Source organism: Cervus canadensis, chromosome 31 (assembly GCF_019320065.1).
Source record: "Cervus canadensis isolate Bull #8, Minnesota chromosome 31, ASM1932006v1, whole genome shotgun sequence".
Lineage (NCBI taxonomy): Eukaryota > Metazoa > Chordata > Mammalia > Artiodactyla > Cervidae > Cervus > Cervus canadensis.
In genome coordinates, this window is record NC_057416.1 from 5,413,712 (window position 1) to 5,438,700 (window position 24,989).

The 24,989-nt window shown below is 41.9% G+C and overlaps 2 protein-coding genes across 12 annotated transcripts in view; one reads left to right on the plus strand and one right to left on the minus strand.

Annotated features, from left to right (window-relative positions):
* Positions 1-24,989, plus strand: part of MCPH1 (microcephalin 1) — a 220,651-nt gene that overhangs the window by 78,034 nt on the left and 117,628 nt on the right. For all 11 annotated transcript variants that reach the window (XR_006266847.1, XM_043454468.1, XM_043454469.1 and 8 more), the window contains one exon: positions 13,095-13,172. Coding sequence is in view for 10 of the 11 variants with exons in the window: in XM_043454468.1 (XP_043310403.1) it covers positions 13,095-13,172 (78 nt within the window). In the remaining variant the exon portion in view is untranslated. The remainder of the gene's footprint in view (positions 1-13,094; positions 13,173-24,989) is intronic.
* The window catches only part of ANGPT2 (angiopoietin 2), a 56,998-nt gene continuing 47,068 nt past the window's right edge, over positions 15,060-24,989 (minus strand). The window contains exons 6-9 of the mRNA XM_043454480.1: positions 24,624-24,725; positions 23,700-23,866; positions 18,951-19,081; positions 15,060-16,185 (exon numbers count right to left, since the gene is read on the minus strand). Of these exons, the coding sequence (XP_043310415.1) occupies positions 16,025-16,185; positions 18,951-19,081; positions 23,700-23,866; positions 24,624-24,725 (561 nt within the window). The 3' untranslated portion in view covers positions 15,060-16,024. The remainder of the gene's footprint in view (positions 16,186-18,950; positions 19,082-23,699; positions 23,867-24,623; positions 24,726-24,989) is intronic.

Consider the following 24,989-nt stretch of genomic DNA (forward strand, 5'->3'; position numbering starts at 1 on the left):
GGTGATGACAAAACAAGAGAGACTAATACATAAGTGTTCATTTATGCACAGGACTTTTTTCCTTTTGTTGTTGTTCAGTCACTAAGTCGTGTCTGACTCTTTGCAACCCCATGGAGTGCAGCATACCAGGCCTCCCTGTCCCTCACTTTCTCCTAGAGTTCACCCAAGTTCATGTCCATTGAGTCGGTGATGTTATCCAACCATCTCATCCTCTGCCACCCTCCTCTCCTTTTGCCTTCAATCCATGGTTGCTTTCTTGAAATAAAACATTTCATTGTTAAACTGTGAGCAGTATTTTTGGTAGTAAAACTCATGAGAGAGTTTTGGCTATACCCGGCTTGGCACACGGGTCTAGGACCAACAAGGGCTGTTGCAGGTATGACAGCAGCGCGTGTGTGGTTGTTTAGTGATCACAAGCGCTCGACGATGGAGGCTGTGCCTGTCTTGTCTTACGTGGCCCAGGACTCGGGCTGGGGCATGAGGCGCAGCACTTTGTAGCAGAATGAATGAGTGAGCAGATGGGTGACTAAACATACTGTTACTTCTTTTAAAAGTCTTGGAATTTCTTCTAGCCTCTGAGCTAAAAATGTCATTTCAAAATATTGTACATCATTATACATTACAGAAGTGCCCATGTAGTTCATGTGTTTCTTGTTAAAATTCATGAAAATAAGATGACCTGATGCTCATTTAAGGAAAACTATCTTTATAACTCAAATTCACAGAAAGAACAAACAACAGTGATTGCCCTTAGTAGCCATAATATTTGGTTTATTGTCAGTGATGGTAATAATAATTTCTACTTTGTTTTCATACAGTGATGTTTCTGCTATTTATTTTAGTTACATTGGAATGTGTTATATTTATTTCTTTGTTTTCGTTTTGATAAGAAAAGTAGAGCTTGTGTTATTTATAAAGATGTTTGGACTTCACATTTAAGTACCCTGGTGAAATGCCGGGTCACCATGCTCTCTACTGAGCAGTATGTAAAAAATGGCTCATTGTGAGCAGTTAAGCTCTGAAATCCAAGAATAACCCATTTTCATTTTCACAGCCTGGAAAAGATTGGATAAAATATAAGCAGAATAAATCTAACTTCAACGCCTGCGTGTGATGCAGCCAAACATTTTTGTAAGAACGTTCAAGTACACATCAACATGTAGCTTCTTTTTTCCTCTTCCCATCTGGCATTTAGTCTCTGTTAAGTTAGTATCTCTTAAAGAAGGGAGAAGAATTCTTAGCCACTTAGCACTGTATTGCTTGTTTCTTTGTTTTGGTTACATAGCTTGTGTTACGTTTTGGGTTTCCTGCCATGCCCCCACCCCCTTTTTTGAGACAGCTGAAGCAGTGCTTTTTAAACCTTAATAATCTGTGAATCACTTGAGGATCTTATTAAAATGCAGATTCTGACTCAGTGGGTCTGGGTCTTGGGTTCTTCATCTGCTCCCAGGTGATGTTTTGGCTGCTGGTCTCAGGAGCACATAGGGAAGAGCTGGTGCCCAGTGAGCACGTGTGAGAATGGGTACGATGTTAGTCACGCAGGAAAGGAAAGGGTGTGGGGCTGCCTTGTGTGCTTTACACATGCTCAGCTTGTCGGTGTTGTTGTGGTTCAAAGTCACGTTCGACGCTTTATGACCCCAAGGACTGCAGCACACCAGGCTTCCCTGTCCTTTACCATCTCCTGGAGCCTGCTCACACTCATGTCCATTGAGTCGGTGATGCCATCCAACCATCTCAGCGTCTGTTGTCCCCTTCTCCTCTTGCCTTCAATCTTTCCCAGCATGGTTGTTAAAAGTTATACTGTTGATAGCCTCAATGTTTCAAAGTGGAAGCTGAGACTCGAGCAGTTCTAATAGATGGCTCACAGTCCCAGTGCTTGCACATGGTGAATTTGGGGTGTGAATTCAGCTTTCCCTCCATCCATAGGCCATGGACTTCCTGGCATCTACTTCCAGAGGTAGCCTAGAGGATATTTTGATTTTTTGCTTCCTTAAACTTTGATATATTCATTCTGTGACTGCACACCACCTCTTTGTGTTTTGAAAAGATTAATGGGTAAGGGTGAATTTTGTTCTCAGCCTTGTCATTCCCCAGCTCTGTGATGAGTAAGGCAGGACGTGTCCCGCTAACACTCAGTCAGTACTGATTTACTGTTATTAAACAAGGTTTTTTTTTTTTTTACACCTGTTGCTAGTCTCCCTTCAAATCTTGAAACCTCGAAGCCAAATGAAAGAAGCCAGAAGGTCACATATTGTAAGATTCCTTTCATATGACGGACCTGAAAGAGGAAGGTCTTTGGACAGAAGGCTGATTAGCAGTTAACCAGGCTGGAAGAGAGAAGAGGATGAGGAGTGATCACTTAATGGGTACAGGGTGTATTCCTGGGCTGACCCAGAAGTTTCAAAACCAGAAAGAGGTGGTGATTGCCCAACAATAAACTAAATGCCACTGGGCTGGACACTTTAAAATGGTTACTTGTGTATTATGTGAATTTCACCTCAATTTTAAAATCCCATGGAAAATTGCCTCATCAAGGCAGACTACTAGACAGGCTTGTTTTTTTTTTAAGTGACTTGATGGCATTATAGAAAACATTCCTTGGTGTTCTGAGATGTGTTGGAAGTACTTTGGAGCAAACATCGTTGCCTTGAAACTTAGCCACTTCGGGTTGGTCTTTTCGGGAGAGCAGACCTCCTCTGTCTTCTGGCACTAACGTGTTCAGGACTTAAGCATCCTATTATATGGTTATTACAAGTTACACTGTTGTTAGCCACAGTTTTTTATCCTGAAGCTTAATCTAGAAACAACTTTATTGCCACAGCACTTTGATTAACTACATGGATATTTTTGTAATCTATAATAATGTATAATATTTTCATGTGATAAAAAGGTTAACTAACTTGCCTCTTGCCACAAACCTATAAAGAGATGGGCATTGGTTTAACCCACTTGCCTGAGTTCTGTGTTAAACAGTACATGATACTGTCTCTTTGTGGAAAAAAAGCATAAATATCATTATTCTTTCTAGAAAAAAATCAAAGCAATAGACCCAGTAGCAAATTCTCTTAAGGTTTTATTGTTTGAGGAAAATCAATTGCTCTTATAACTGAGGCAAAGAATATATGAAATCTGATGAGGAAAATGTAATTTTATTTTTATAGTTCTGTTATTAGCTTAAAATTTTAAAAATTAGCAGTGACAAGTTTTGTTGTTCTTGGATAGGAAAGAAGAAATTTGCAAATGCTGAATATATGTTTCTATGTCTCCACAGACTCTCACAACAAAGGGTTGTGTTTTTTTTTAACCCCAGTTGATATGGGGGAAGGATTGTTGTTGTTGTTTTCCAATTGCTCAGTCATGTCCAACTCTTTGCGACCCCATGGACTGCAGCACGCCAGTCTTCCCTATCCTTCACACTATCTCCCAGAGTTTGCTCATTTCATGTCCATCGAGTCAATGATGCCATCCAACCATCTCATCCTCTGTTGTCCCCTTCTCCTGCCTTCAGTGTCTTCCCAGCATCAAGGTATTTTCCAATGAGTCGGCTCTTGGCATCAGGTGGCCAAAGTGTTGGAGCTTCAGCATCAGTCCTTCCAATTCAGGACTGATTTCCTTTAGGAGGGACTGGTTGGATCTCCTTGCAGTCCAAGAGACTCTCAAGAGTCTTCTCCAGCACCACAGTTTGAAGGCATCAATTCTTTGGCATTCAACCCTCTTTATGGTCCAACTCTCACATCAGTACATGATTACTGGGCAGAAAGTATCATTTCTTTTCAATAATTAAAGGAGAAAATACATATACTTTCAACCTGTTTGGAATCAACTAGATTCCCTTGGATAAAATCTGTGGCACAAGTTTATAAACCATCAGATTTGAATTTTAATTACTTAATTGACATTTTATACAATATGAAGTTCTTTGTATTCAAAGAGTATTGTTGACTTTTCCCACAGAGAAGACACCCCCCTTTTTTTCCCCTTAGCTGCTATGTTCACACTGTGTTCTTAGTCCCAAAATGCAGTTGAATTTAACAGTTGTGTATGGTAGGTGGTATGGTCTGGAGACAAGTCCAAAAACAATGATTGATTAGCCTGGCTATTTAGAAACTGGGAATAAACAATATTACAATTACACTAAGACATTGTGAATGTTAATAAATGGTTTCAACCCAATTAGTAATGCTCTCAAGTAAGTTAAATCAGCTTCCTATTGTAGTTGTGGTTATTAACACCAGCAGTGAATCATCTGGAATCATTCAGTTTTTCATGTGGAACCTAAAATCCCTCTCACAATTTGCTTTTCTTTCACCCTGACCTTCTCAAATCTCTTATACATGGAAATAACTGTTGTTTTCCCTGTTTTTTTTTTTTTTGAGATGCAAAATATTAAGTAAGGATAACTTGTTTAGTGTCTTTGCTTGTTAAATACTCTGAATAAATTAATATTTAAGACTACTGAAGAAACTTTTTTAGACAGTTAAACTATTAAGAAATTAAAGTGAATGTTACCCTGCTGTCTCAGTGGTAAAGAATCTGCCTGCCAACGCAGGAGTTGTTCAGTCACCAAATCATGTCCGACTCTTCAAGACCCCATGGACTGCATCACAACAGGCTTCCCTGTCCCTCACCATCTCCCAGAGTTGGCCCAAGTTCATGTTCATTGAATTGGTGATGCCATCCAACCATCTCATCCTCTAATGCCCTCTTCTGCCTTCAGTCTTTCCCAGCATCAGGGTCTTTTCCAATGAGTCAGCTGTTCGCATCAGGCAGTGAAAGTATGGGAGCTTCAGCATCAGTCCTTCCGATCAGCGTTCACAGTTGATTTCCTTTAAGGTTGACTGGTTTGATCTCCTTGTTGTCCAGGGGACTTTGAAGAAACTTCTCCAACACCACAGTTTGAAAGCATCAGTTCTTCGGTACTCTGCCTTCTTTATGGTCCAGTTCTCACATCCATACTTGACTACTAGAAAGAACTTAGCCTTGACTCTATGGACCTTTGTCAGCAAAGTGATGTCTTTGTTTTTAACACACTGTCTAGGTCTGTCATAGCTTTCCTGCCAAGAACCAGCCGTCTTCTGATTTCATGGCTGCAGTCACCATCTGTGATGATTTTAGAGCCCAAGAAGAGGAAATCTGTCACTGCTTCCACTTTTTCCCCCTCTGTTTGCCATGAAGCGATGAGACCGGATGCCATGATCTTACCTTTTTTAATACTGAGTTTTAAGCCAGTTTTTTCACTCTCCTCTTTCACCCACATCAAGAGTTTCTTTAGTTCTTCTTCACTTTCTACCATTAGGGTAGCATCATCCGCATGTCTGAGGTTGTTGATAATTCTCTCAGCAGTCTTGATTCCAGCTTGTAATTCATCCAGCCCGGCATTTCACATGATGTGCTCTGTGTGTAAGTTAAATAAACAGGTGACAGTAAACAGCCTAGTTGTACTCCTTTCTCAATCCTGAACCAGTTAGTTGTTCCATAGAAGGTTCTAACTGTTGCTTCCTTACCTGCATAAAAGTTTCTCAGGAGACAGGTAAGTAGGTCTGGTATTCTCTTTAAGAGTTTTCCACAGTTTGTCATGATCCACAGAATCAAAGACTTGAGCATAGTCATTGAAACAGAAGTAGATGTTTTTCTGGAATTCTCTTGCTTTCTCTCTGATGCAGTGAATGCTGGCAATTTGATCTCTGGTTCTTCTGCCTTTTCTAAACCCAGCTTGAACATCTTTAAGTTCTCAGTCCACATATGCTGAAGCCTAGCATGCAGGATTTTGAGCGTAACCTTTCTAGCATGAGAGATGAGTGTGACTCTCCAGTGGTTAGCACATTCTTTAGTACTGCCCTTCTTGGGAATTAGGGTGAGAATTGACCTTTTCCAGTCCTTTGGCCACTGCTGGGTTTTACAGATTTGCTGACATATTTGAGTACAGCACTTTGATGTGTGTGTGCATGTGCTCAGTCGTGTCTGACTCTTTTCAATCCCAGGAACCACCAGACTCCTCTGTCCGTGGAATTTTCCAGGCAAGAATACTGGAATGGGTTGCCATTTCCTACTCTAGGGGATCTTCCAGACCCAGAAATCAAACCTGTGTCTCTTGTGTCTTCTGCATTGGTGGGTGTGTTCCTTACCACTGCGCCACCTGAGGAGCACTTTGATAGCATTATCTTTTGGGATTTTAAATAACTCTGCTGGAATTCCATCACCTCCATTAGCTTTACTGTCTGCTGTGCTTCCTAAGGCCCACTTGTCTTCACACTAGGTCTTCATAGAACTGATCAGCTTCCGCTTCTTCGGCATCGGTGGTTGGAGCATAGACTTGAATTCCTGTGATGTTTGATGTTTTGCCTTGGAAAAGAACCAGGGTCATTCTTGTCATTTTTGAGGTTGCACCCAAGTACTGCATTTTGGACTTTTTTGTTGATTATGAGGGATACTCCATTTTTTGTAAGGGATTTTTGCCTACAGTAGTAGATATAATGGTCATCTGAATTAAATTTGCCCATTTCTGTCCATTTTAGTTCACTGATTCCTAAGATGTTGATATTACTCTTGCCATCTCCTGCTTGACCATGTCCAGTTTACCTTGATTCATGGACCTAACATTCCAGGATCCTGTGCAATACTGTTCTTTACAGGATCAGATTTTACAACTGAATGTCGTTTCTGCTTTGGCCCAGCCACTTCATTCTTTCTGGAGCTATGAGTAGTTGTTCTCTGCTCTTCCCCAGTAGCACATTGGACATCTTCTGAATTGGAGGACTCATCTTTGTGTCATGTGTTTTTGCCTTTTTATACAGCTCGTGGGGTTCTCATGGCAAGTATACTGGAGTGGTTTGCCATTCCCTCTTCCAGTGCATCACGTTTCGTCAGAACTCTCCACTATGACCCTTCTGTCTCGAGTGGCCCTGTAGAGCATGACTCATAGCTTCACTGAGTTATGCAAGCCTTTTTCATCACAACAAGGCTGTGATCCATGAAGGGGCAATGCAGGAGATGCAGTTTCAATCCCTGGCTCAGGAGAATCCCCCGGAGAAGGATATGACAGCCCACGCAAGTTTTCTTGCCTGGGAAATCCCATGGACAGAGGAGCCTAGCAGGATACAGCTTCTGGGGTCGCAAGACTCAGACATGACTTAGTGATTAAACAACAAAGTGAATGTTTAAGAAAATTAGTTTATTTGGTTCTGATCCAGAAAGTGGCATTTAGTTCTTTTGATCCTTCAGAATGTTCTAATTATTTTATGGGGAATAGAAAATTGAAGAACCTAATAAAAGCTGTGATAACTAGCCAGCACCAGTACCAAATAAGAATAGACAGTTTTTTTACTTTAAAAAAACCTTGTGCTTTCCATAGACAATTAATTTATATTCACGAACAATTTGAGTTTATGCTATCATAATAAACCAAATTAAACTGCCTCACAAAGTTGTCCAGGCAACTTTAATGCTCTCACTGCTCCTCTTCTGCATTGTATTGAAGGTTCTAACCAGTGCAATAAGGGAAGAAAAAGTATGCACACAGATTGAGAAAGAAAGAAATAAAACTGTGTATGTACATAAGACTGGAGAAGGAGATGGCAATCCACTCCAATATTCTTGCCTAGAGAATCCCATGGACAGAGGAGCCTGGTGGGCTGCTGTCCGTAGGGTAGCACAGAGTTGGACACAACTGAAGCGACTTAATATGCGTGCACTGGAGAAGGAAATGACAACCCACTCCAGTGTTCTTGCCTGGAGAATCCCAGGGACAGAGGAGCCTGGAGGACTGCCGTCTATGGGGTCGCAGAGTCGGACATGACTGCAGCGACTTAGCAGCAGCAGCATTTACATAAGACATGATTGTTTACATAGAAAATATGAACATGTCTACAGAAAAAATCCTACAGCTAGTAAGTTAAGAAAGATTACAGGTTACAAAGTCAGTATACAAAATTTGGTTGTATTTCTGTTTACTAGCTACGAACACCTGGAATTCCAATTTTTTTTAAATGCCATTTATATTAGCAACCCCAGAAGTTGAAATATTTAACTAAGTCTCACAGAATATTTGCAGGATCTGTATACTGAAAAGTACAAAACACTTAGGAAAAAAATTTTAAAAGACCTAAATAAAAGGTAATAGATACTATGTTTTTGAATTGGGGAGCTCAATTATTTTTTAACTCATCATTTCTCCTTATTTTAAACTATAGAATCAACTCAGTTCCAATTACAAGTCCATCAAGATGTTTTTAAAGACACTGACGAGCTGGTTCTAGGTGCAGCACACTTTTGTAAGAGAAGAGCTAAGTTGGAGACTTACACGTTAGAGGCATCTAGTGAAAGGAAAGTCGCTCAGTTGTGTCTGACTCTTTGCAACCCCACGGGCTATACAGGAATCTAGGTGACTGGCAAAGAACTCTTTGTACTGTTTTGGCAGTTCTTTCGTAAGGGTAAAATTACCCCAAATAAAATGTTTTCAAGATCAAATGTAATTTATGAGGCCTCTAATAGAAATTGCACTCCTTCCATGTTGTCTCCTGGCCCAAATTCTCTCCTAAAATATCCTTCTGATATTTTATTTACATATTTCTAAATAAAATGCTTTTCCTGGGTTTGGTTTTTTTTCCTCATAGACATCATCTATAGCCGTCCTCTATGGAAGATTAAAATATGACTGTACAGTGTTCGCTATGACATACACGTCCCCTCCCCATCTACCCAGTATGGTCTGATTTTTGTTTACCACGTCATATATGTGTATAAATACACACTCATTCACATCTACATACACACAGATGGCTATGTGAATGCTGTTTAAGCTGAGCCATACTATGTACCGTGATTCTATTTTGTTTCTGGTAATCTTTGTTTTTCTGAAGCTAATCATTGACAGTCATTAAGCTAGTCACTGACAGTCATTTTCATTACTTAGTTTTTTGGTGTTTTTTTTTTCTATGTGCCTACCACTAACTCACTGCAAAAATTTCTAAAAGCATTTTAGTTTTTTCTCCACAATTGTCTGCACACCAGATAATCTTCCAGTCCCATCTGTTTTTCCTGGGGTTCCCACCCCTGAATCCCTTTGTTCTTCTGCTCCCCTTGAGACGGGTTCTCCCCTTGGTCTCCCGAGAAGCTGGTGTCCTGGGACTTCCCATCACTGTCATCCAAGGAATTCCCTTTGGTTTGTTCTGTTCTCTGTTTTCATACTAGAGGCTTTTCTCCAATGAGGAGAAAGTCATGTTTAATAATGAGAACTGAAAACCTGATTGAAATCCTGTTTGCCTGAGTGTGTAAATCTTCTGATAAGGTGGAGGTGTTTGACAGAGGGAAGTCCACGTGCCATTATCTATGTATCTTTTTTTCTCTGAGCTGATTTGTTTCCCAGACAAATCATGGTTCTGTGCTCATGTTTTGGGGTGAGGGCTCTGCTGTAGAAGTTGTCCCTACTTCTCACCACTGCTCCCAGAAGTCTGTCTGCTTTTTGTCTTAGTCCAGAAGAGGGTGGGCAGGAGGTAGGAGATTTCTCTTTCTCGTTCTGTTCTGCATTGCATTTTCACAGGTTGCTAGTACCACTTTCCCTGCCTTCCTGGTAATCTGTGGAAGGAATTTAATGCTGACTCCCTTTCTGGACATTTAAGCTTGAGCTTTCTTTGCTCTTCCAGGTCAGTTACCACTTATCCACCTGCTTCGCAACTTCAAAGCATCATCATGTTTTAATCTGCCTTTTTCCCCATTCCTCTTAGTTCCATTGTTTTAGTTGAGGCTTATGATATGGTGGAAATAAGTTATGCTCACTTTGCTCTGTTTAATCGTAGTAGGCTTCATTTTCTTCCTTGTGTCTGATGCTCTTTTTGACTTGCATTTAATCTCAGAGCCATTGTTTGGCTTGGGTTCACTCTAGTTACACTCCTCACCCTGTTCAAATGATGCTATAAAATGAGCGTGGTTTTTGCCTGGTATGGAATTAATTGCAAAGTCAGTCCTACATTATGGGAATCTCTCATCATTAACTATTAATCTAATAATAGAGCAAGAAAATGGGTCCTATTTAAATTCATCAACAGGGTTCAAGTTTTATGAATAATAATTTTTAAAATGTTAGAAATATGTTCATTTGCAGTGGATGCTGAAATAACTCAGCCCTCATTTTAAGGGCTGTGTTCATGGGATTTGGTCCTCTGTATTCATGCAGCCCCATTCTTGCTTTAGATAGCTTCTTGATTATTTTCATTCTTTCATGTATATTATGAGAAATATATGCCCAGTTAACCTTTTATTTGTTTATTTAGTACTGACTTTATTTATTTAATATTTTTATTTATTTATTTGCTCTGGGTCTTAGTTGCTGCACGTATGATCTACAGTTTTCCTTGCGGCAAGCAGAATCTTTAGTTGCAGCATGCTAACTCTTAGTTGTGACATGTGGGATCTAGTTACCTAACCAAGGATCAAACCCAGGGAGCTTGGAGTCTTAGCCACTGGACAACCAGGGAAGTCCCTACCCTTTTATTTTTAACTAAGCTTGCAGCCTTAACTGCCATCTTACAGAGTAGGTTTTCCTTCTTTTGAATACTCTACTAAGGTAAAGAAAAATCTAGCTAATGAAAACACTAAAGCAAAAAATTTACACTCTTAAAAAAAAAAGTACACTCTGATTTGATGATTTCATTACAATCAAATTAATGTTTTCTGCTATCTCTGTACAATACTCATTCCTTGGACACCTGCATAGATTAAATTTATTAATTCACTCACCAAAATGCTACTGTAGATGCCTGATGGTTTTATTTTCAAAATATTTAGAAAGGGATAGATTCAGAGAACGTAAATTTTCTCCCAGAGATTGTTTAAGTCAGTTGACATTTTAATGTGGATTACATTTGAACTCAAATTCCAAAGCCATTTTTAAGGCTGGTTCCCCGGATTCTCTCATTGCAGTGCTTGTTTCTCACTGTACTGCTCTTCCACATGCTTCATGTCGGAAACGAACCTGATTTTGAGACTTTCCACAGTTATTTCCCAGGCTAATCATATGACTTTGTAGGGAGCTAATGTGTCTCTGTAAACGATAACATACATTGACCGATAAAAGTAAGGCAGTATGTTACTGCAGTGGGTTATTTTAACCACCCATAAAGAACAGTATACAAGCATGATTTCAGTGTAGAGTTATAAATTTTCTAATACCTTCTTTCATTGAATTAATATATTAAGATAAGTCTTTTTTTTTTTTAAATTGTTGGTTATGCAGTAAAAATCAGGGGGAAAGAAAAAGAATTCAATGACAAAATGTCCATGTACACAGAGATCTGTTTGAAGATTAGGGTCCCTGAGAACTCAACTCATTGCTTTCTCTCTAACGGAGGCAGATTTTCTCTGTTTTTTCACTCCTTTCCCATTATATCAATGTGAGCCCCACGCCTTGGGCTGTTTGTTCCGTCTTTCCTGGCGTGTCTTCTGACTCTGCTCCCCAACAGTTGTGCTTGCACTGATGTCCTTGGCACACAGGGCTAGAAACAGGGTGTGCTAGCAAACCTCCGCTACCGTGTGGAGCCACCGACCCTATTTTCTTACCGCCTCTTCCAAAGCTCCCTCTACTACCTCCAAAAAGAAGCACCTGCTTCGCTGCTGTCCTGACACGCGGTATTCTGCCAGTGCTGAAACACCTTCTCCTCTCTCACCCTGCCTCTGCCTCTGCCTCATGAACGTTTACTCAGGTTCAGTGTCAGCCCCTCTGTGGCCCCTGTCTTGGTTCTCCTGGCCGGAGCTAGTTTGCTTCCTTTTGTAAGTGTGCCCAGCACTGCTTTGGAGAAACCAGCGTTTGTGGTTTCCCCTCATGCCTCCCGCAAGATGGTAAATCCTTCTAGGTCTGGGTTTGGATTTCCAGGACCCAGCTTGGTAGGCTCTCAGTAAGTTGTTCACAGATGAATGGATCGTGAGCAGAAAGAAATGGCTGTTGAATAAGTAAATGCATCTGTTGAAAGTAAGATCTGGGCTAGTGCTGAGAATGGTCATTCAGACACTGTATTCCATTCTTGTCTTTATTCCACCGTCACACTCACTTTGTCTTAGAAACAAAATAAAATGCTGTCCCATGTTGGGTAAGTACTGGGTTTAATATTAAAAAGGATGTATTTCAGACTGATATTCCATGGATGGTTCTGAAGTTTAGAAACTACCAAAGGAAGATTTAGGCTTCATTCCTAGTAAATCTGCGAAAACCCTTAAACTTTACATCACAACTCTAGAGAAATAGAATGAATTCACTGACTGCAGGAAAGAAGGAGATTGCAGATAAAAAGATAAGTGTGAGTTATGTAATTCAGTTTGTTTATTTTAGTTGTAGAATTCACACAGATATTCAGGGAGTTTGGTCATAGAGATGAGTGCAGAACCTCAAATGTTGTTGAGGTAAAAACGAAAGCGTTGTTTTGATTATTCTAAAATGTGTGAAATGAAAAAAAATAAGATTACTTACAAAAAAAAATAAAAATAAAATGTGTGGGTTCTGATGATGATGGTGAAAGCTTGTTTATGATATGAGACATTTTACTCTTCTGAAGGGTGAGAAGGATTTCCCAATGTGTTATGGAAAACCTCTCCTACAGGTATTGGCAAATGATAGAAATAAAATTACACCCCAGAAGTTTTGCTCTTCGAAATTAGGTTTATGATCTATCTTCTCCAAATATATGGAGTTTTTTTAATTAATAAGATTCTGTGTTATTTGCTTAAGATTGTCTGTAACAACTCCCTAAATTGGAAACTGGAATTTAGGAAGGTGTAGTGTTTCATATGTTTAGAAGTAGGGTGGTTCAGTATTTGAAGTAGGTGTTCAGTATCTGGCCTCACTAAGATATAATAATAACCCAGGCTTCTAGCCATCCAGAGATGTTTTTCCTTAACCAAGCATTCATTAATATCCGTAGCATTTACACAGCCCGAAGATTCTGATAGCCCTTCAGTGTTCAAGATGCTTGCTTCAGATCCATGTAGTGTGTAGTTCCTGCTGGGATTGTTTTGTTTTCATTTTGCTGTGTCTTTCAAGTGGTTTATTGTCCACTAAAAGCTTGATAGGTTTATTAAAAGTGTTCTGCTTCTCATGTCACTTACAGGTATTGTGGTCTTTGGAAATGGGTCACTGGATTTCCGAGGAACCATTTGAACTGTCTAACTACTTCCCTGCAGCTCCTGTAAGTCACACATTATTTTATGATGATAAGTGCAATTTGGTATTTTCAGGAAATTATTATTGGCATAGATACGTACTCAAGTTTTTAAAATTAAATCAATAGCAATTATGCTTATAACTAAAATGACAAATTTGCAGAAGTTAACACATTTTGTCTGTTTGTGAGAATAAATGTGAGACCATTCCTCAAAAAGTCATGAGAAATGTAATCCCAAAAAATTTAATTATGAAAGTCCTTAGGATTAAGAAACACAAAAATGAAAGAAGACAAGATTCTTGAGAAAGTGCTGTTATATCTTGCTTACTACTTCAAATAATGATGCTGTTACTGTTAACAGATGGAACCGATAGGTATAAAAATTGCAGCATGCTAGCATTGTGATGTGGTCTTTCTGTTTTGGTGTTTTTTTCTAAAACTTAGCTTCAGCTTTACTGACTTTCTGGTATTTCACATTCTTAATGGGAAAGTTCCAGGTTCCAGTGTTTTTAAAGATTAATAAGTAGGTAATTTCAGGTTTGTTTGGAAGTCAGATTGTGCAGAAGTTGTCTTTTGTTTTCAAATGTTAACTGGTTTGTAACAGATTATTCTTTCAAAAGGTTGTGCCTGAAAGATAATTGATGATCTGTAACCTGTGGCCCGTCTCCAGGTTTTTCAGCTGTTTGAGAATGCCATATGACTGTCACATAGTTGGAAATTGAACTCTCCCTTCCTGGGGCTTATTTAGTTGTCGTTTCTCTTTCCATTTTTGAGATTGCTGTTTTGATTTGGTCTTGGCTTTCTAAATGTTTTCTTAAGAAGAGGAAAATTCCTCTCAGCAAAATGTGTTGTTTGAAATACCAGGTAAGGAGTTGAAGTGTGAAGTAAAAATGCAGACTCTCCCCATTCTCTGCCGTGAGAGAGTGTAAGTCTCACTGAGTAACATGGTGATGTTTGTCTTGGAAGTTCCCCTTACCTGCCTGCATGGGCCAGTGCTGTCACTTAAGTGTCGTGTTGCCAGTCTTTCTGTGTTTCATTGCCCCACCTCGGCGTTTGTCATGCGGCCATTGAGGTATCATGAAAACGTGTGGTTTCCTCTGGAGCAGGGGCGTTTTCTCACCATCAGGTGTTTCTCAGCTTGGTGCAGAGCCGCGTGTACCGTCAGCCTCTGTCAGATTTCCAGCGCTTTCTCACACGCAGTGAGAGGGGCTGTTAGGAGACAGGAGGTTCCTTACTTGTTCATGCATTTGTTGGGAAGGTGCAGCTTGGTGGGAAGTGTGTTCATAGTCTGCCCAGCAACACCTGGGTGTTATGAAACTAAGTTGGGGAAGGGGAGGTGTGGGGGTGAAATAAATTACATAATAAAAAATATAGTGGTGGAACAGTATTAGGTGAGACAGACAGAGGTAAACGCTGGCTGCAGACTTGGCTCTGAGTTTCCTAACATCTGACTCAAAAGTGAATACATGAGAGATGGCTTCCAAATTATGGGGCATTACACAAATGGTCATTAGTATTAATTGTATCCTGAAACTTCAACAGAGTTAAAACTCTAGGAGTTTTCACAGTGCTGAGCTTAAATCTGTGCTCTCGAAATGCTCTGTAAATATTTGCATATACTGTTATATTAGTGTCAGATTTTGGTTTTGCCCTCCAGAACACTTTTTTTTTTAAAGTTGACTCGTGGTTTAAGCTTAGTAGGATTTAAGTTATTGTTACTGATGCAAATTATGTTTTTCCCCTGAATAACTTGTGGGGTGAATCTAGCTTGAGCCCTATAGCTTTGTAAGTGTTTCAGATGGAAAGGTGTTCTCAACCACAAGCTACATTGTAGTCTACGCCCCTAAAATACGTCTGGGTAGGAGAGAAACAAGGCTTCTGTTCTAAAATAGTAAGTAAAAGGAAAATCTCTTTGTCATGAAATTAAATGTATAATTTTCTTCCTGAAAAATCAAGATTTTCCTTGTCATGAAGCACAATCATTTGTTTCAGAATCAAATTACAATGCTGTAAGTATTATCATAGAAGTTAAGTGTGGTCATCTCACCTAATAAGTTATGTTTAATTACTAAAAATACCTTCTTATTTAACAGCAAGGCAGGAAAAAAATAGTACAATCTTCATATATACTAAAAGAACACATGTTTCTATTAATAATTTCAGAGATCCTGAAAGTGTTCACCATGGAAACTTTGAAATATATATATTTGAGCATTAACTTAAAACTAAGCTATCAATACACATGTAAATATGCTGTTCTCAAAATGAAAATTTAAAGCTCCTAAGAGGAGGCATAAAAATGCATTAGCTATGTTTTTCCTTCTCCAAATATTAAAACTACTAATAACCACTTCTCACAAAAATCCCTGAATATATAATGTATTTTTATGGCTTACAGAATTTTTTCTTCCTTTTAATTATGATAGCAATGCTGAATTCAGGACATATAGATATTTACACAGTCTATAAACAGTGCTTGGAAAAATGCAGTTCCAAGGTTATCTCTACTATACGGCATAAGTGTTCTGTTTTCCAGTTATTTACTGATCAACTCGCACATAACATTCTTGGTTGTGACAACAGAGTCTGTAAATTGTCAGTCTCGTTCGCGGGCTTAGAGTTATCTTCCCGAAGGCTTTCTGCCGGGTCACCACACCAGGCTGTGGCTTGTCTGGGGTTGTGCGTCGTTTCACCGAGCGATGCGGGTTCAAGGGGTAAACCTCACAGGGCTCGCACGGAGCTCACGGGTCCCTTCCGCACCGAGAGCGGGCAGTTCGTCCAAGCTGGATGCGGAGACAGCGTGCAGTCTTTTAGTGCTTTGGGATCAAGTCTCTGGAAACAGGGCAAGACGTTGTCCCTCAGGTGTGTGCCAGAGCTTAAAAATCTGCCGGACGGATCATCATGGCCGTGGCCTTGAGTGAGTAGCCCGAGCCTTTCCAGTAGTACCACTTGATACCGTTGAACTTGTTTGTGTTCTGCCTCTGCGGGTAGTACATTCCATTCAGGTTGGAAGGCCCACAGGCATCAAACCACCAGCCTGTGAAAAGGGAGCACAGAAGGAGTTAGGAGCCAGGCAGCCCTGACTGTCTCATCACCGAGTGTGAAGTGCCGGCTCTTCGGAGAGTCGCATCCCATGCCTGTGAAGGGCGCGCACGGGGCCGCTCTTGAGTGTGGGGAGAGCTGCCTGGCAGCGGGGAGCGTGGCTCTCCACCTCTGCGCTGGTTGGACCGTGGCTGCCTAAGGCACACGTTCTTAGGAGCTTCCTTACTCCTCTGTGCTGTGGGGAAGGCCCAGTCACCCGCCAACATGACTAGGAGAGCCCGGGCACAGCTGAAACTGGGGAAGGGGCAGAACCTGGAGAATGGGTTGGTGGGTCTCACGGGGCCAGGCTCACCATCCATCCCGTCCCAGCAACACGGTGGACCAGACCGATTCGGGCTGCCCTCCAGCTAACAAAGAGAGTCTTTTTGTTGAAAGTGTAACCCTAAATTTTAAGTACTCGGTGGAGCTAGATAAAAAGCAAATCTTCAAGTCCCAGAGACAAAAAGGAAATTTAAGGCTGTAGTGGTGCGTGCCCTAAAGTAAAGTGGGGGTCTCGGGGGGCGTCCACATCTACACCTGAGGGACTAGTCTGGGGAAACGCCATTCCCCAGAGGCCTTGGGTTTGTGAGGGGAGGAGTGACCTGGATCTACATGCCTTAATCCAGATAAATCTTCATATTGTGTTGGGAGGACAATCACAGTATGATGCCATTTGTATAAAATTTTAAAATACAGAAAAAAATAACAACTATTCTTGATATCTCCAAACCTAGTAAAAGAAATAATGTGACTGTTCCCTCAGGGGCAAGTACTGGTGGGGCCTGTTTTATTTCTTTGAAAGTATTCTGGTGCGCGTGTTCCATTCTGATACTCACACACTGCTCTCTGGGCACCAGTTACTCCATCCAGATGCCTGAATTCTTTCTGGTGGGTAAGAGCGCCATTACTTGATTCAGATTAATGTTGATTTGATAAGACGTCTGCGTGTGAGGCTCATAATCCTTCATAATATTCAGGAATATTACACACTTATGAGTCTGTCCATTCCAGAGCCTGACTCAGCTATTGAATTTACTATACATGCAAAAATCTAGCTGGCTTCTCCGTGGTCCAGACCACAGCTTGGAATCTGACCTCCACACTCTCCCTCCTTGGGCTGCGTTTCTTCTCTCCTGTCAGCTTTCCACTTCCACTCTCAGCCCTAAATCTTAATCTGAGTCAATAAATATGTTGTTTCCTTGGTTATTAATGCACTGATACTCTCCTGAGTAGCTCCTGACGATCGGGTGGTCTGAAAACCGCTGTCGCCCTAGTGGACAGCTGGGCTCAGTGTGAGAATGGCAAACAGGAAGGATTCCAAGGGCTCACTCCCCCACCCCCTTCCCTGGTTGGCTTTAAAAAGGATTATTATGGTCAATGGGGGAGACAGGCAGCTTTTACACAATCCGCATAATAGCATTCTCTGGTTGAAATAATTACTGAAGTGGGCCTGGCTAATAAGGAAGGCTTATGTTACCAACATGTATTTATACATAAAATACATTCTCTAAGGAACCATAAGACTGAGTTTCTTAATGGAGCCTCCGTCTCTCAGTATCATTGAAAGACTTGAAAATTACTTTTATTTCAAATTATTTTCTTAAATAAATCCTTTTTCCTGTAAACAGTTCTTAACTGCAGTGCTAACATATGGTAAGTTTAGATCCTTTACTTGTTGACGCAGCCCCTCATATTTGTAAGATTTATTGACCTCAGCGCGTTCCTCTGGTTTTCCTGGGTGAGTAATGAATGAATTTTTGGTGATACAATTCATGGCCTCTACAAATTAAACACTGCCAGCTTCCTGTTTGCCTCTGCATTTAGTCTGCACTGCTGCCAGGATTTTCGTTGCTGATTTCAATCTTTCAGTGTTTTTAAGAACTAACTTTGACAGCATTTGCCAGACTTCCTTCTGGTCTCAGTCACAGTTAACTGGCTCTGGTTATTCCACTTTAAAACTTTTAGGAATCAGAAGAATAGGTTTTCTAACACTTCGTCCCTATCACTAAACTCTGACATGCTTCTGAGTACTCATCCAGCCATTTAAGTGACTATTATATCACATTTGTTTATGAGTGTGGTTTCTTTTTTTTTTTTTGAGAGATCTAACATGGAAGGTATCAATAGAAGGCAAGAACAGCCTGAAAACAAAGGCCTTAATTTAAACTGGACTATCATTCATTTTAATTTGATGCACGGAAAAGGAGGTTGTTTAGTTAGTTTCTTTGCATTATAAGTGTTTGTAATATATTAATAGCATCCTTAAAAAAAAAAAACAACTGAAAACTTCTTGTTTGAACTATAAATTATTCATTGGAAACATTCCTATACTAATGAATCCACATCACTGCTTTGTTGCCATTTCGAATTCTTAACCTTTCTAATGAAGCAAAATGGAATTAACCCATCTTTCCAACATCTGATGTTCAGCACAAGCTCGGGAGAGCTTGCTCAGGGTCACATGGCCCCTCTCCCTGCCAGGGCCAGGTCCTGAGGAGACACAGTTGGCCTGGCGACAATTCTAGCTCCGTATCACATTCGTGTGTAAAACTCAACAGTCCGAAAAAGCGAAAAACAAACCTCCCTGCATTGAGCAAGTCTGTCTAGTTATGAAATTTGGACACTGTCACCGATCACAGGTTGCAGTCCGAATAGCCAACCTTTCACTCTCTGAAACCCTTCCTTGCCAACACAAATAGGAAGAGAGAAAAGTCCTCCCACCTCCTGTGAGCATTTGTGAGCATTTGCAAATGCATTTGTCGTTGTCTGCATCCTTCGTGCTAAAATCATTTCCTGGCTGGCTTATGCTGCTTATTTTGCCGGCTGTCCCCGTGAGGCCTTTAAGGTGAATCCTGTGAGCATGCAAAGAAAAATAGGAAAAAAAACAAAAGCAAAATATAATTGGCTTGGGTGGTTGATTTATCATAGTGGAAAGTTTTTTACGATGAAGAATTTCATTCTACAGAAGCACGTGCTATGCCGGTTAGTGCACTAATGCATACCCGGGACAAAATGTTTTTGTGCTGGTATAAACAGGAACCAACTTATCATCAAACCCTTAGGCAAAGAGGAATGTTTTCATGAAACCTTCACTGCGTATCACTTGCACAAACATCAGCGGGGACTTCGGGGCCCTATAATTTATTTTCCTGCTGCTTTCAGATAAACAAAAGGGGGGAAAATAACGTTGTGAGGGGATCCTCTTTCCATATCATGGAAATAGTAATCAAAGTCTCGAGATGCCCGTTGGGGTTGGGGAGGGCAGCAGACCAGGAAGGACCATTGCACTTGGTGTAGAAGTCTAGTGAACCATGTAGAAAACAACGCCTGTGACTGCTTGGCCTCATTTCTGAATAGTATTGTAATAAACCTGCCAGAATTTGAGAAACAATAAGTGTACTATTCATTAGACTCTAGATAATGGTCCAGGCTGTTTGTTCAGTCATCAAATCGTGTCCAGCTCTTGGCAACCCCATGGACTGCAGCACACCGGGCTTCCATGTCCCGCACCGTCTCCAGAGTTTGCCCAAGTTCATGTCCATCGAGTCGGTGATGCCATCCAACCATCTCATCCTCTGTCATCCCCTTCTCCTCCTGCCTTCACTCTTTCCCAGCATCAGGGTCTTTCTCAGTGAGTTAGCTTATCATATCAGGTGGCCAGAGTATTGGAGTTTCAGCTTCAGCGCCAGTCCTTCCAGTGAATATTCAGGAATGGTCTCCTTTAGGATGGACTGGTTGGATCTCCTTGCAGTCCAAGGGACTCTCAAGTCTTTTTCAGCACCACTGTTTGAAAGCATCAATTCTTTTGCGCTCTGGCTTTCAGGAGATCGCAAAAATCTGGCTCCCCACATCAGCGTGCCTGCCCAGGAGGAGGGGAGAAGGGCCGGGGGGCTGTGTGCCCCACTCCAGGGGAGCCCGGGCCAGGGAAGCAGGGTCCTGGGGACGCGAGCACCTGCACCGAGCCTGCATCGCCATGTGGGCCTTGGGGCCGGGATCGCTGAGTCTCCCGTCCTGGGGACGCTCCTGCTTTCTAAGCCCCCCAGACGCCGCTCGTCTTGCGAACACCAGCTCACATGTGCTGGCAACTTTCTTGGAAGGAGTAGAGTTTCTTGGAATTCATTTTGGAACAGAAAGTGGAGCCAGGAGGAAAGGTTGGCCAGGGGCCTGTCTCTCAGCGCCCATAGTGCTCAGTCCCACGCGTGAGTAGCAGCGCCCAGAACAGCCCCGAGGTGGGCGTGCGGCACCCCCAGCCTCACAGGTAGGATGGTGGAGGTTCTGAGACAGGAACTCGCCCAGAGTGACACGCCGGACGTGGCAGAGCAGGGGCCGGCCACGACTGCCCCTCTGTTAGGGCTCCGCGCTGGGCACCCAGAGTGTGGTGACAGAGGAGGTCATTGAGGGCACCTGGGACCTTACCCGGTAGGTTCCACAAGGCGTTACCCCTGAGTAACTTCTGTGTTAGTAACTCAGATTTTTTAACTGTCTGTAATACTGTAACTCTGGAAACCTCATCACAAAGCAGGGACTGAATTTCTTGATTTCAGGCTCCTCTTGTGTTTCAGTCATGACCCCAGGCTCTAAGCGCAGCCTCTGTATACCTGGTGTAACATGTTCACGTCGATTCTGCTCATTTCTGGGGTTTTGAAGCACTTTCCTTTTTTTCCTAAACTTTTATATTTGGGGTGTAGCCAATTAACAATGTTGTGATAGTTTCAGGGGGACAGCAAAGGCACTCAGCCATCCATGTACGTGTATCCATGCTCACCTCCCGTCCAGGCTGCCACATAACAGAAGGACTTAAATTTCTGTCCTGGCCCGTCTCATTAATCGCAGGCAGGACTGAGATGAATGACTCCCTTTAGATCCTTTTGTTCTGTGGCCCACTGGTTAAAGTTGGCTTTTTTCAAAACTTTATCAAGAGTAGCCACATTCTCAAAATTGCTTTAAATTGGTACCCGTCGCTTTTATACCACAGTGGAATGGTGAGAGAGGTAATGCCAGTATTTAATAATTAAATCTTAGTGTTTGTACGGAACTGCCAGAATGCTGGTATGTGTGTGCTCAGGCACTTCAGTTGTGTCCAGCATTTTGTGACCCTGTGGACTGTGGCCTGCCAGGATCCTCTGGGTTCCCCAGGCAAGAATGCTGGAGCGGGTTGCCATGTCCTCCTCCAGGGGATCTTCCCGACCCAGGGATCAAACCCACATCTCTCACATCTCCTGCACTGGCAGGCAGTTCTTTACCACAACAGTGACCAGTTCTTAAGGATGAATATACAAATAGTTTTTAGTTTTAGTAAAAAGAATCATATTCTATTGATGCACTTATACATTCCTATAACATGTTTTTTTTTTTTTTTTCAGTTTTCTAACATTTGGGGAAAATTCCTTTAGTAAAAAACAACTGTTACATGCAGTTGGCGTTCTGAAATATCTATAGTTATTTTAAGTTTTAGTCACATTGCAGTTTTCTTATCACATTGACATGTTTTATCAGGATAATAATTTTTTCAATGTAGTATTTGCCCTATAATGTCAAGTAAATTACACTGAGCTTTAAACAAACATGGGCTTTTTTACATCATGTATCTAAAAATTGATTGCGTTTCTAAAGGAAATATCTGTTAAGAACCATCACAGTTTAAAATATTTTTATAATGTCAGCATACAACGGTAATGACCCATTCTGTAAAGTCTTCTTATATAAATAGTCTAATCCTTAATTTTTGTGTTCTTTCTTTCTTTCTAATTTCTCTGTTGTAGAGTTCTAACTGTTGCCAGTTGAAAAAATATTTAGCTTGGAGGTAAAACAGTGACCAGCCACTCATGTCTAAAACTTCATTGAGTTTTTGATCTCTTTAGAGTCCCCTTGGGGCTGCACTGCAGCCCAGACACCTATCTTTTCACTCATCTGAGCCCCTGTCCACCCTGGACGGCCCGGCTCTGTGTGTGATGAGAGCCAATCGCTGACTTCTTAGAAGTTGTGTCAAAGCTTGTCAGACATTGTGTTTTCAGAAGCGCTTCTGAATTTTGGTCCCCCATTTAGCAGGACGCTAGACATTGTGCACTTCTCAGGTAGCTGTCAGCAGGCTGGCTTTCAGCCCGTTTTCTTTCAAGCTGTCCATTGCGGCCTCCCTGAGAAGCCAGCTCAAGGACTTTAAAAATCACAGGTTTTTGTTTTTTTTTTTCTTCCCAAACTACTAAGGTCTTGGAATTTTCATTGAGCAGAGGGTCTGAATTGGGCATCTGTGGAATTCAGCCAGGACTGCAGGCCAGCTGACCTCTGTCTCCCGTGACACTGCTGTGGAGCTTCTCTCATGTCTGACTTCAGAGTAGGTGTTTCACGTGTGCCCTGCAGCCCCCAGAACCGCGCCTTCCCCTCCACTCTCCCCCAGCTGCGCCCTCTAGACCCCCTCAGGGTGTGCTGGCACCTGCCCCATTGTGTTGTGTCTTCCCAGACCGGTTCCTGGGTCACCCGCAGGCACGCTGGGCCCCTGGGCCCTGCTGGCGACAGGCGTCCTGATCCCCCGCGTGACGGCGAGCTGCCCCTACCCCTGCCCTGCCCTGGCCTCGCACAGCAGGGCGCGGGGCCCCTTTGCTCTGCCTCCTCTCTCAGGCCATTCTAGCGCCAAAGAGCCAATTCCCACTCAGAATTGCCCGTGCTTTTCTTGGAACATTCTAGATTAGCTCCGCCAAGTAGGTGGGAGGACGAAGATACTGAGGCCGTGCTGTGAACCGGCCCGTCTTCCTGCAGCCCGGGGCAGAGGACCCAGCTGCCCAACCACCCAGCTAGTCATGCCTCTCTTGAACTTGGAGCTCATCCTGAGTTTGGGATGGAACACAGCAACCGAATGGGGTTGAACTTCTCAAAAATAGATTTAACTTTTAAAACCTTCTGGAGGGAAACAGCATACTCATACATCTGCTAGGCTTCCCTGTGGCTCAGATGGTAAAGAATCTGCCTGCCAAATGCAGGAGACCCGAGTTCAGTTCCTGGATTGGGAAGATCTGGAGAAGGGAATGGCTACTCACTCTGGTATCCTGGCCTGGGGAATTCCATGGACAGAGGAGCCTGGTGGGCTACAGTCCATGGAGTCGCAAAGAGTTGGACGTGACTGAGTGACTCACACACACATACATCTGCTGTGTTATTGGCATGGTACTTTATAATAAGGACCCAACATTCATTTCTTCTGCAAATAATTACCTGCCAGACAGGGTTCATCTGTGCTCTGAGGATACACTGCAGACACAACATGCACAGTTCTGTCTCATAAAGCTCCCCTTGTGTCATTAGAATTAGAATGTTAAAAGTAGAGACACTTGCCTAAAGACATCAAAGAACTCTGAGAAACAAGCTGCTTTTCCCTATTAAGGTAGCCTGTGAGTCACTTAGATTCTGGTTAATACAGTGGGGTTCTGACTTCCAGCAGATCTTTTAACTCATTTCAGTGACATGTAATTTCCTCACCTGTAGTTGAGCTCTTCGTTCGAGAGATAGAAGTGGTCATACAGTGAGTAAGCCTCATTCCCTTCCCAGTCTCTTAGGTGTATTTTCAGCACGTAGCGTTTCTGACCAGTCACTTGCGAAACAAACTCATTTCCCAGCCAGTGTTCACCCGAAGGGTTCCCGAATCCCTGAAATTCAAGTTGAAAAGTTTGCTTACTTCACTTATTTTTTTTCTTCACATATCTGAAATCAGTAGTCCATCAACTTAACATGGAACAAGCATCAAACATTCAGCAGAAATTCCTTCCTGTGCTGTGAAACTTTGGGACCTTCCAAATAAGGTTTTTAAAAAATCAGTTTTAAGAAGCTAAGCTGTTACCAGAAGGAGATTAGTATTGGAATAATTAGAACGACTTGGAGAACCACCAGTAGAAACATTATCATAGGGACCTCCCTGCTGGTCCAGTGTGTGAGACTTCACTTTCCAATGCAGGGGATCTGGGTTCAGTCCCTGGTGAGGGAGCTCAGATCCTACATGCCTGGTGGCCAAAAACCAAAACATAAAAACAGAATCAGTATTGTAACAAATTCAATAAAGACTTGTTAAAAATGGTCCACATCAAAAAATCTTAAGAAAGAAGCATCGTCATAAACAGCTTAGTTTGTAGAGGTGTGAAATGCTATGAAGTAGTCTCCCCCTAGAAATGCTGAGCCCACCAGCATTCACATGCCTTTGTTTTGATGTATAGTTTACATTACATGGACAGGACCATTCTTTAACATGGTGACAGAAGCACTAGTTAGAAAGATCCTTTTGGTTTCAAAACAAAAAAAATGGTCAAAAGTCATTGGTTAGTTTTAGAGTTGTGGTGGAAGTCCTGCACATTCTCAAAGTTAGTTTTCACGAGGAAAATTATTTTCAGATGGTATAAAGAATATTCATACCACTTTATATTCTTTCCAAGTCCTCTGAAAATCAACACTGCCATCTTCACGTCGCTGAATAACTGTCCACCCGCCTCCACCCGTTTCCATCTCACAGTAAGCCTGCAACGGGAACACACAGTTACTGCCTGGGAAATGTCTGGACTTAGGTCTTCATCTTACATAACAGAAATGAGATGAACAGAGATACTTAGAATACAGCCAGAGCCGATGGGGTTCTCTGGGGTAAATCTCTGTGGTCTTCCAAGAGGCAAAGGATTTTAAGGAAATTGAAAACCATGAATTTAAAATGATGATGAAAAGTAAACAGTAACATAACACGATGCGTCGATGAAAATAGGACCTTGTCATCATCTGTTCTAGGCT